The sequence below is a fragment of the Heterodontus francisci genome, chromosome 41, assembly GCF_036365525.1.
Source record: "Heterodontus francisci isolate sHetFra1 chromosome 41, sHetFra1.hap1, whole genome shotgun sequence".
NCBI lineage: Eukaryota > Metazoa > Chordata > Chondrichthyes > Heterodontiformes > Heterodontidae > Heterodontus > Heterodontus francisci.
Window position 1 is genome coordinate 33,975,666 of NC_090411.1, and position 13,203 is coordinate 33,988,868.

Below are 13,203 nucleotides of genomic sequence, written 5' to 3' on the forward strand. Positions count from 1 at the left end.
AAAAATCGCGAGGGGAATTGAATACAAAAGTAGGGAGGTTATGCTTCAGCTATACAGGGCATTGGTGAGACCACATCTGGAGTACTGTGTACAGTACTGGTCTCCTTATTTAAGGAAGGATGTAAATGCGTTGGAGGCAGTACAGAGAAGGTTTACTAGACTAATACCTGGAATGGGTGGGTTGTCTTACGAGGAAAGATTGGACAGGCTAGGCTTGTATCCACTGGAGTTTCGAAGAGTAAGAGGTGACTTGGTTGAAACATATAAGATCCTGAGGGGTCTTGACAGGGTGGATGTGGAAAGGATGTTTCCCCTTGTGGGAGAATCTAGAACTAGGGGTCACTGTTTAAAAATAAAGAGTCACCCATTTAAGACAGAGATGAGGAGAATTATTTTCTCTCAGAGGATCGTGAGTCTTTGGAATTCTCTTCCTCAAAAGGCGGTGGAAGCAGAGATAAGGCAAAGGTAGATAGATTCTTGATAAGCAAGGGGGTGGAAGGTTATCGGGGTTGGTGGAAATGTGGAGTAATCAGTTCAGCCATGAACTTATTGAATGGCGGAGCAGGCTCGAGGGGCAGAGTGGCCTATTCCTGCTCCTAATTTGTATGCTCGTAAAATATTTCATTGGCTGTAAAGCGCTTTGGAATGTTCTGAGGTCATGAAAGGCACTATAGAAATGCAAGTTCTTTTCTTTTTGAAGGAAAAGAGAATAAGAAATAATAAAGTTGTTTTTGATTTGGGTCCATCAGCCAAGCGAGACCTCGGGTCAACTTGGCCTTAACATGAATTATCGCAAAGATATTCTTCACTGTGCATTGATTCCCCTTCTTCACAGCTGCTGTCTCTTTCTTTTCAGGGCACCACCGCGTGACAGAGAATCTGGAGTACACCCCACATGCCATCGTCCAGCCTATTGCGCTCACCTTGACCTCTGACCCTAGCCACTGCCCAGAATGCAACAGCGTTGAACTGACCCCAGGAGCCAAAGCCTCGGATCTGGCAGACGCTGAGGCTGGAGAGGTTCGTGAGGTGGAACCGGATAAAGAGGCAGAGTTGGAAGTGAAGGAGAGAGGAAGGAAGAAAGGGGAGAAAAGCTGGTGTATTGAGTTGTGGACTGAAGTGCGTTGCAAGCTGACGAGCATCGTGGAGAGCAAATATTTCAACCGGGGGATCATGATAGCAATACTAATCAACACTATTAGCATGGGGATCGAGCACCACGAGCAGGTACAACTTTAATAACACTTCTCACTCGGCTGCTGTTTAATTAAAATTGAAATGATTTACTGAAGCTACCAAACCCAGCCAGCTGTTACTGTCAGCGAGATCAGTGCAAATGAGCTGCAGGTGGAAGAGGTAGGTACAACACCTGAGGAGACGTCTCTTCTCAGATATGCTCTCTGAGGGAAATAAAGGCAATTCTGAAGTTCAGGCACGTTTTGGTGCTAATTTATGTGTGGTATCTGGAGACCAGAGTTTTTAACGTGACGACCTTTTCAATCCATGCTTTTGCCATTAGAATCAGGAAACAGGATGAACTCAGGGTCTTGTCAATCTTGGAAGAGATTGTACCCACAATGTTACAGGGAGATGGAGTTCCTCTCTGTATGGCTATATGTTTACTTTAGAAGGAAAGATAGAAAGAACTTGCATTTATATAGTGCCTTTCACAACCTGAGGACATTCCAAAGTACTTTACAACCGTTGAAATACTTTATTTGAAGTGTGGTCACTGTTGCAATGTAGGAAACACAGCAGTCAATTTCTGCACAGCAAGCTCCCACAAACAGCAATGTGATAATGACCAGCTCATTTGTTTTTTTAGTAGCATTGAATGAGGGATAAATATTGGTCAGGACACTGCAGAGAACTGCCCTGCTCTACTTTGAAGTCATGGTCACTTGAGAGGGCAGTATGGGCCTCAGTTTAACATCTCATCCAAAAGGCAGCACCTCAGACAATGCAGCACTCCCTCAGCACTGCACTGGGAGTGTTGACCTCGATCATGTGCTCACGCCTCTGGAGTGGGGCTTGAACCCACCAATCTTCAGAGGTGGACATGAGAGTGCTACCCACTGAGCTACGACTGGTAACTTCTGTTTGTCGAGAAACCTTTATAAACAGTGCATTTTCTGAAGTGCTTTGTTCCTTTGCATTAAGGCATGATGCTAATGCAGTTCAAATGAATCCCAGAGAAGTTACCGGTTAGTAATTTCATATCATTGCCAGCAATCACCTTTGGAGGTTGTGGCTCCTTTAAACAGTATTGATATGCTCACTATTCTGCTCATGAGTCAGGCAGATATAATTTAGCTTGTTCACCTGTGACTCATGCAGTGCCAGACACCCTAGTGATAGGAACATCATGTCCAATAGTTCTGTCACTGACTTCCTCTCCTCTCGTGGATAGAGCACAATCTTTGAATTGGGAGGAAATTTGGAGTGCAGCAAAGTTTCCATAGAAATGTATTTATTTGGGGACCAGCTCACTGTTGCTTGTTTTTTTATTTGTTGTCACTAATCACCTTGTGTGACCATTGCAACCAAGCTGCTGGAGGGGTAATCTACTCCCAGGCCTTTGTCATTGGAACTAGAAGGGGTTAAAGGTGAAGTCAGATAGAACTGTTTTCACCCAAAGGGTGCTTGTCATCATTTAAGTTACCAAGAAATGTCATCAAAATGCATGGGGGCAAGAGGCGATTGGATGTATCTCTGGAGACAGAAAGGACCGTTTGAGTCTATTGCCTTTCCTTTGCTCCTCAAAATATTCTGTGTTCACTCTCAGTTGTCGATTATGAAGCACATGTGATTAGGTTTGCTCCCTCGCTATCAGTTGTTGTTGAGGCTATCCCGACACCAGTGCAGCCGAGATCAGGAACCCACTGATGTAGGAGGGCAGGCCTATGTCTCGCTGCTCCACGGTACCAGGCACTGGAAGGGTGTATATTGTGCAATGTCTGTTCTAACTCCTGTAGGTTCTCGAGCAAAGTAAACCAGGACTCCCATAGACTGGCTACCAGGAAAGTCTATGTTTTGCAGATCTTCAAGGCAATTTTACATAGAATTACATAGAATATATACTGCAGAAGCAGGTCATTTGGTTTTGTTTATTCTCCACACAAGTCTCCTCCGATTCCATCTACCTCACCACCTCTACCACCTAGAAGGACAAGGCAGCAGACATAAGGGAACACCACCACCTGCAAGTTCCCCTCCAAGTCACACACCATCCTGACTTGGAACTATATCGCGGTTCCTTCACTGTCGCTGGGTCAAAATCCTGGAACTCCCTTCCTAACAGCACTGTGGGTGTACCTACCTCACATGGACTACAGCGGTTCAAGAAGGCAGCTCGCCACCACCTTCTCATGGGCTATTAAGGGATGGGCAATAAATGCTGACCTGGCCCGCGACGCCCACATCCCCATAAAAAAAACTAAAAAAAAAAATCTTAGCCTTTCAGCAATTCTTTCTATTCCCTTTTCTCTCATGTACTCATCTAGTTTCTTTTTGAAAACACCTAACCACTTCCTGTGGTAGTGAGTTCCAAATTCTCACCACTCTCTGAGCAAAGTAACTTCTTCTTATTTCCCGATTGGATTTATCAGTAATATCCTTGCATTTATGGCTCCTAGTTTTCGATTCTCCCACAAGTGGAAACATTCTCTCCACAGCTTCCCAGTCCAACCTGTTCATCCTTTAAAAGATCTCTATCAGGTCTCCTCTATGTCTTTGCACACATTGATGTGGCCAGGACATGCGCACATAAGCTGATTCGTCAGAAACTGTTCGATGTTTAACTCAAGGATATAGGCCTTCATATTTGCAGACAGGCAGGGAAGGAGTGTATGGCGGGGGTGGGGGTTGCAATTTAGAATTCAGGAAACTCGGTGTTTCCCTCAGGTTCTGCTGGAGTTAATGCCAGGGCCTCATGGTTACCACTTCTGGAATCCCTGCCCCTAGCCAAATTGACCAAAACTAGTGGTCATAGTATAAGATAGTCACTAATAAATCCAAAAGGGAATTGAGGAGAAACTTCTTTACCCAGAGAGTGGTGAGAATGTGATATTCGATACCACAGGCAGTTGTTGAGGTGAATAGTATAGATGCATTTAATGGGAAGCTGGATAAACACCTGAGGGAGAAAGGGATAGAGGGATGTGCTGATAGGGTGAGATGAAGTAGGGTGGGAGGAGTAAAAACAAGAAACGCTGGAAATACTCAGCGGATCTGGCAGCATCTGTGGAGAGAGAAGCAGAGTTAACGTTTCAGGTCAGTGACCCTTGTTCCGAAGAAGGGTCGTTGACCTGAAACGTTAACTCTGCTTCTCTCTCCACAGACGCTGCCAGACCTGCTGAGTATTTCCAGCATTTCTTGTTTTTATTTCAGATTTCCAGCATCCGCAGTATTTTGCTTTTATATTAGGGTAGGAGGAGGCTCGATTGGAATATAAACAACAGCAGGGACCTGTTGGGTGGAATGGCCTGTTTAGGTACTGTAAATTCAATGGAATTCTATGTAATTTTATCCTCCTTCCTCCCGAGCACACACATCCTAGGAATTTTCCATCTGATCTCCCAATTCCCCGCCATCATCACTCTGCACTACTTCCTCACCCCCTCCAGGAGCTAAGCCAAGATTGGGAACTCTAGAACTGGTGGACGCAAATACTAAGCTCTTCTTTTTCCGACACATTTCCCATAGAGTTTGCGGTAATATTAACTAAGGCCCAGGCTCAGTGAGTTTCTGAGCTAGGTGCAGAGCTCAGCTTTGTATTAAAACTTACAGAAGTAGCAATTTGTGCCTCCGATCACTGACAATGGGGGAAAGAGAGATCCTCTTCGCCTGGGGATTAACACTTTGATCTCTCTGCTATGGCTTATAACCAGTCGTGTGCATGTCCTCAACAGAGGGATTAAACCTTTCATCCTGCTCGCTTCAGTTATATCCAATTGCCATACTGAACTGTGAGGAAGAGTCAGGAATCGATTATTTTGCCCGATTGAGAAAAGGCTGAGTGTAAATGGAGACCAACTAAATGGGAAAGAAGCCGGGGATTACTGTTGGCCCAAATCAATAAACCCTTAGCTCTTTGATTCAAATTCCAGGGCCTGCTATTTTAATGGAGATGCTGCTTCATTTATTTTGAGTAGGTTGGAGCCTGTATTAAACTGAGATAGAGCAATAATGACATGGCTGCATTAAGGATCGGCTGGCAATCAGCACCAACGCTGCTGATTACAATCTGAGCAGATTTGTGTAACTATCTATAATCAAAAATGGCCTGTAACAACAACAGCTTGCATTTATATAGCACCCTTAATGTGGTAGAAACATCCCAAGGTGCTTCACAGCAGTGATATCAAACAGCATTCCGCATCTGGAGATATTAGGACAGGTAGGTTTTACTGGCATGATAAAGGAGGATGGAGAGGTTTAGGGAGGGAATTCCAGAGCTTAGGACCCAGGCAGCTGAAGGCACGGCCGCCAATGGTGGAGCGATGGGAATCGGGGATGGACAAGAGGCCGGAATTGTGGCAGCGCAGAGATCTTGGAGGATTGTAGGGCTCGAGGAGGGTGAAAGAAAGAAAGACTTGCATTTCTATAGTGCCTTTCACAACCTCAGCACGTCTCAAAGCGCTTTACAGCCAATGAAGTACCTTTGAAGTGTAGTCACTGTTTGTACTGTAGGAAATGGTAGCAGAGGGGGGGAGGGGTGAGACCAGGGAGGGATTTGAACACAAGGATGAGAATTTTAAAACTGAGGTGTTCTCAGAGTGGGAGCCAATGTAGGTCAGCAAGCTCAGGGATGATGTGACTTGGTGCACGTTAGGATACAATAGCAGAGTTTTGGATGAGCTCACCTTTACAGAGGGTTTGAGGTGGGACGCTGGCCAGGAGAACATTGGAATAGTCAAGTCTGGAAGTAACAAAAAGACAGATGAGAGTTTCAGCAGTAGTTGAGCTGAGGCAGGAGCGAAGGTGGGTGATTGGAAGGTGAACGTAGGCTGTAACTGGGGGGGAGGGTGGAGTGACTGTAACTGGGACATGGTAACATATCTCTTATTGGGAAGAGATTGGTGACAGTGGATCTGTAGATTCGTTCACAGTTGATAGAGTACTGAAACAGTTAATGAGTGATCGAACTGCTTATCTTTAGATTTGCAATTTCAAAAGGTCACTCAGGACTTTGACATTTAAGGAGCAGTTATTCTCGTTTTCTTTATTTCCTTACTCACTCTAGGCTGTACGCACTCAATCGGTCAGTGAAAAGGAACAAAGAAATGGAAGCTTATTTTATTTTTTCCTAGAATGTGCTTAACCTCTCTTGTCTCGACACTCTGCCCAGCTACACAGATCAGCAATTGTGACAGTTTTGTGACATTGATGGGTCAAGCCTTCAGCTATAGAGGGGTAAGACTTGAGGCTCACCCCCACAATGAGGTTGCAATTAATCTACTGGACACTGCTGGGAACAAACTGAGGAGGATTACAGGTGGCATTAAAAGAATTCTAAGTGTATTTTTTTATAATTTTCTTTGAACATTTTGCATTTATCAGTTATTGAAATGTTGACGATGTAAACAGAAGGACTGTTTGACCGGGCAGTAGGAGATTTGGAGGCGGGAGGTCACGCAATGAAACCCCTAAGAATATATCCAACGAGAGTTGGCAACGCTCACCCATAAATGCCTGGCAGTGAGTTGACTACCTTGGCAGTGCCAATCAGAATTGACTGTAGATCGGAGAGGGAGTTATTCAGTGATGTTCTAGGTCCACAGTTCCTGTCCGAAATCATTAGAAATGTGAAGGAATCTAGCTGCAGTTCTGGCCAGCCACTGAAACCTGGGGGACGATGAATTGAGGAAAAGGAATAAATTTAACACTTGTGAGGGGAGAGAAGTGGGTGGAACAATGGGATACACACAGTCTTTCACCCCTGGGCCCTAATGCTAAATCCAGATGAATGCGATTGATTTAAAATGTCTTCCGTCTATTGGCTTTAAAGGTTCAATGAGTTTGGATTGCCTCAATCTATTTCCTTGTAGGCTGAGGCCTACAGTGCAAAGCAGCCCCTAATTTAGCTCTAATTGGCAACTTCATTCAGACCTCTGCACTGTGACTCTACCTGGCTGCCTTGTGTGGAAAATGGATATAATACCATAGTAGCAAAGTTAGGGACGATCTGCTGAGGGCAGGTACATTCTTGGAATTCCCTCCCTAAATCTCTCCTCCTGTCTCTCCTCCTTGAAGACGCTACTTAAAACCTAACTGTCTGACCAAGCTTTTAGTCCTGACCTGACCTGATATACGAACAGACAAATTAGGAGCAGGAGTAGGCCACCCGGCCCTTCAAGCCTACTCTGCCAATCAATAAGTTCATGGTTGAACTGCTTACTCCACATTTCCACCTACTCCCAATAACCTTCCACCCACTTTGATAAGAATCTATCTACCTCTGCCTTAAAAATATTCAATGACTCTGCTTCCACTGTCTTTTGAGGAAGAGAATTCCAAAGACTCACGACCCTCTGAGGGAAGAAATTTCTCCTCATCTCTGTCTTAAATGGGCGACCCCTTATTTTTAAACAGTGACCCCTAGTTCTAGATTCTCCCACAAGAGGAAACATCCTTTCCACATCCACCCTGTCAAGACCCCTCAGGATCTTATATGTTTCAATCAAGTCACCTCTTACTCTTCTAAATTCCAGCGGATACAAGCCTAGCCTGTCCAATCTTTCCTCATAAGATAGCCCGCCCATTCCAGGTATTAGTCTAGTAAACCTTCTCTGTACTGCCTCCAATGCATTTACATCCTTCCATAAATAAGGAGACCAGTACTGTACACAGTACTCCAGATGTGGTCTCACCAATGCCCTGTATAGCTGAAGCATAACCTCCCTACTTTTGTATTCAATTCCCCTCGCGATAAACGATTACATACTATTAACTTTCGTAATTACATGCTGTATCTGCATGCTAACCTTTTGTGATTCTTGCACTAGGACACCCAGATCCCTCTGCATCTCAGAGCTCTGCAATCTCTCACCATTGAGATAATATGCTTCTTTTTTATTCTTCCTGCCAAAGTGGACAATTTCCCACTTTCTCCCATTATACTCCATTTGCCAGGCCTTTACCCACTCACATAACCGATCTATATCCCTTTGTAGCCTCCTTATGTCCTCTTCACAAGTTACTTTCCTACCTATCTCTGTGTCACGTGGTGTCAAATATTGTTTGGTAATCACTCCTGGGCAGCCTCTTGAGCCGTTTTACCACGTTAATGATGCTATTTAATTCAAGTTGTTGTTCGAATGTAGAGGGGCTTTAACCTGCTGTTAGCTGGTCTGTCATCGAGGGAACCGAGCTGAATGCCATCAAGCAATTTATCTATTTGGGGAGTGTCATCTCGTTTGATGCCACCATAGACAAGAAAGTGGACAATAGGCTTTCAATAGCAAACAGTACATTCGGCAGACTCTACAAATGTGTGTGGAGCAACCACAGCCTCAGAGCACAGACCAAACTCAAAGTGTACAAAGCCATAGTCCTCACCACCCTTCTGTATGGCACCGAGTCATGGGTCCTATACCGCTGTCATGTACGCCTTCTAGAGCACTTCCATCAGCTCTGCCTCTGCAGCGTCCTCAAGACCCGCTGGCAGGATCGCATCACAAACATTGAAGTCCCGGAAACAGTCAACATCACCAGCATCGAGGCCATCCTCCTGCAAAGCCAACTGCGTTGGGCTGCTCACGTTGCCGGATGGACGGCAGACGTCTGCCCAAGATCATGTTGTACGGAGATCAGACCCCTAGTTAAAGGAACAGGGGGGCCCCATGCAAACGTTTCAAGGACTCCCTGAAGAAGTCCCTCTCTGTGTTCCACATCGACCATCGCCAGTGGGAAGCGTGGGCCATAGATTGTGATGCCTGGAGATGCTACATCAGGAGGGCTACAGACACCTTTGAGACTAAGCGAAGAACCAGCATGAAAGAGAAAAGGAGGAGAAGGATAGATCCAATTGCTTCCAGCAGAGACTACACCTTCACTTGTACAAACTGTGGTCACGGATAGGCCTGACTAACCACCAGCGGGCCTGCAACTGATGACTACAACCTTCCCAAAATCTTCGTCCGCAAAGAAATGCCAAGAAGAGCTGCTCTGTACCTGACTGGGACGGTGTCTGACAATGTTTCTGACACTGACCTCCCTCACCGTAACACCCGTCAAAAAAAAAGAGGCAGAAAGAAAATCGACAACTGGCAACTTCTACAGGATGATGCCAGTGCTTAACAACTCATCAAACACAATTATAATTATAACTGTTCTATTTACCATCAGTAGACGTGGCCCGGGCTTAGCCCCTCTCTGTCTGTTTAAACTCCTCCAGCTGTAAAACTCCCCCTCTCTCATACTCTCTGTTCCACCCTGGCCTCTTGCACATCACTCCTTACCTTCACCTCACCATTGGCAGCCATACCTTCAACCGCCATGATCCTGAGTCCTGAAATTCTTTTCCTAAACCTCTCCACTTGCCTTTCCTCCGTTAAGACCCTCCTCTGTCACCAAATATTTGGTCAACCCTCCTAATCTGTCCTTCTTTGGTTTCGTTTTGGTTAGGCCTCTGTGAAGTAGCTTGGGATGTTTGGTACTTTAAAGGCACTACATAATCACAAGTTGTTGTTGTTGACTGTTCCTTCAAGTCCCTGATAGTGGCCTCCTGCTCTCCGACATCGCAGCTCCCATGCCCGGCCCCCGCCCCCCCGACCCCCCTCCCCCTTCCCACTGGGATTGGCCAAGAGACTGATTGGGCCGACGAGACATAGACGGGAGTTGAAATCTCCTGGGACTCACGCTGCTGCTATCTGGATAGTTTTGACTTCCCTGCCTCAGCCCCCACCCTGAGTTAAAATCAGGGCTCACATTCTCCTTAAATCTTATCCAACTGAAAAAAAAAGTGTTTATGCAAAATACCCAGAATTGGGCATATTCTAACTGTTAAGCAGCACAGTATGTACTGTAAATGGTTTGTTATTCCTATTAGCAGCATCAGTTCACTAGTGCATGATATATTTAGATTCATCTTTTATTGCATGTAAATTCTAAAAACGAAGAATCACTGCTTGTTAATGCAGCTTCACTGAGTGAAATTGGCGTGTCAGTCTATCATGGTGATGTGTAAGTCACAAATATATGGGTCTATCTTTCCCAGACCTTAGAAAAATGAGAGGTGATCTCATTGAAAATATAAAATTCTTAAGGGGGCTTGACAGGGTCGATGCTGACAGGTTAATTCCCCTGGTTGAAGCGTCTAGAACACAGAATCAGGATAAGGGGTGGGTGATTTAAGACCAAAATGGGAACAAATGTCTTCATTCAGAAAGTTGTGAATCTTTAGCATTCCCTATCCTGGAGGGCTGTGGATGCTCAGTCATTCAATATATTCAAGACGGAGATTGACAGATTTTTGGAGACTAAGGAAAATCAAGAGATAGGCAGAAGAGTGGGGTTGAGGTAGAAGATCAGTCAGGATCTTATTGAATGGCAGAACAGGCTCGAGGGGACGAATGGCCTCCTCCAGCTCCTATTTCTTATGTTCATTATTGCACCAGTGACATGAGTCACCTCTGTAATAAGTGTTGTTTAATTATCTCAAACAGAATCTTTCCTCATCCGTCCGACATGTCTCCAGGGGAGGGACCAACTCAAGAAGTTAGATGGCACTCGTCTGGTACAGTTCAGCTGTGTCTCAGCCCCTGCCTCATCTACTGTTGGAACGCTCATCCATATCTTTGTTACCTCTACATTAGGTATTCCAACGCTCTCCTGGCCGACCTCCCACCTTACACTTTCCGTAATCTTGAGCTCAACTAAAACTCGGCTGCCCGTGTCTTAACTCGCATCAAATCCCATTCAGCCATCACCCGCTGTGCTCGCTGACCTACATTGGCAGTCAGCTTGCGCACAGCAAGGTTCCACAAGCAACAACATGATATTGACCAGATGTGGTGTTTTTAATGATGTTGGTTAGGGGATGAGTATTGGAGAGAACCCAGCTTGTGCCAAACTGGAAATTCAGACAATAAGGTAAGATGCCGAGATGGTACTATACCCAGACAACAGCAGCTTGCATTTAGATAGCACCTTTGATATAGTAAAACATCCCAAGGCACTTGACAAGAGCAATTGTCAAACAAAATTTGGCTCCAAGCCACATAGGGAGATATTAGGACAGGTGACCAAAAGCTTGGTCAAACTAATAGGTTTTTTGTCGCAAGGAATTCGCAATTTATTTCTTTAAGTGCAAGCTGAATGATATGTGTGGGAATGGAATGATACTCCACTCCACTCCATGTTTTGTGACTGCCCTTCTCCAGAGTTTGTGACAAGCTTGGTGTACCCAGTGCTTAATAGAGTGAGAGCAAGTGGGTGTTAGAAGCATCTGAGAGAAGCAAATGATATATTCGACATCATACACTCCATATTTGAGCTGTTTTAAACATCTTTTCCTGTGTCACTTATGCGTATGCAAATGCTAACGTGATGGCACCAGCTCCAAGTCCAGCTCATTGAGTCAGACATCCTCCAATCGGAATTCACCGCCCATCTAGGATCGCCCTGGAGTCCCGAGGAATTAAAGAGCAGCACCTGGGGGAAAATGCACAGGGGCCAAATAATAATTTTTTTTCTTATTTTCTTTCAGCACTTTGGTTTATTAGTTGTAAAATATATTGGATGGAGGAATAAACGGGCTGTTTGACTGGGTGAGGGAGTTGGAGGCGGGAGATTGTGTGATGAAATCTCCAGGAATATGCCCAAGCAGAGTTGGCAATTCCACCCTGTCCTGAAGCTTAACTTATTTCCTTTCACTCCACGTCTCCCTCCCCAACACTTGGCTTCTCAGCTCTCTGTTCAATCTTTTATCCTGTTCTCCTTTCCCGGGACCTTTAAAAGCTGTGGAACTCCTCATCACCCTCCATCCCCTTCCTTCTCCAACCCACAGTCTTTTGAACGAGGGGAAAAGATTGAAAGAATCTGCATTTCTCTAGCGCCTTTCAGCACCTCAGGATGTTCAAAAATGCTTTACAATCAATGAAGTACTTTTGAAGTGTAGTCGTAATGTAATGTAGGAAACCTGGCAGCCAGTATGTGAACAGCAAGATCCCACAAGTAGCAATGTAATAACAACCAGATAAATCTATTTTAGCTTTTGGTAGAGGGATAAATATTGGCCAGGACGCCAAGAAGAATTCCCTGCTCACCCTGGAAATGGTGGATCTACTACGTCCACCTGATAGGGCACATGCGGCCTCGATTTAATGTCTCATCTGAAAGACGGCATCTCTGACAGTGCAGCATTCCCTCAGTACTTTTTTTTATTCGCTCATGGGATTATGGGCATCGCTGGTTAGGCCAGCATTTATTGCCCATCCCTAATTGCCCTTGAGAAGATGGTGGTGAGCTGCCTTCTTGAACCACTGCAGTCCATGTGGGGTAGGTACACCCACAGTGCTGTTAGGAAGGGAGTTCCAGGATTTTGACCCAGTGACAGTGAAGGAACGGTGATATAGTTCCAAGTCAGGATGGTGTGTGGCTTGGAGGGGAACTTGCAGGTGGTGATGTTCCCATGCATCTGCTGCCCTTGTCATTCTAGGTGGTAGAGGTCGCGGGTTTGGAAGGTGCTGTCGAAGGAGCCTTGGTGAATTGCTGTAGTGCATCTTATATATGGTACACACTGCTGCCACTGTGCGTCAGTGGTGGAGGAAGTGAATGTTGAAGGTGGTGGATGGGGTGCCAATCAAGCGGGCTGCTTTGTGCTGGATGGTGTCGAGCTTCTTGAGTGTTGTTGGAGCTGCACCCATCCAATCAAGTGGACAGTATTCCACCACACTCTTGACTTATGCCTTGTAGATGGTGGACAGGCTTTGGGGAGTTGGGAGGTGAGTTACTCGCCGCAGAACTTCCCGCCTCTGACCTGCTCTTGTAGCCATGGTATTTATAAGGCTGCTTCATTTCAGTTTCTGGTCAATGGCAACCCCCAGGATGTTGATGGTGAAGGATTCAACGATCATAATGCCGTTGAATGTCAAGGGCAGATGGTTAGATTCTCTCTTGTTTGAGATTGTCATTGCCTGGCACGTGTGGCGCGAATGTTACTTGCCACTTATCAGCCCAAACATGGATAATGTCCAGCTC

At 45.4% G+C, this 13,203-nt stretch overlaps 1 protein-coding gene across 1 annotated transcript in view; it reads left to right on the forward strand.

The window, feature by feature from the left end:
* cacna1ia (calcium voltage-gated channel subunit alpha1 Ia) overlaps positions 1-13,203 on the forward strand; it is a 235,991-nt gene that overhangs the window by 57,534 nt on the left and 165,254 nt on the right. The window contains exon 8 of the mRNA XM_068020062.1: positions 857-1,227. Coding sequence (XP_067876163.1) covers positions 857-1,227 — 371 coding nt within the window. The remainder of the gene's footprint in view (positions 1-856; positions 1,228-13,203) is intronic.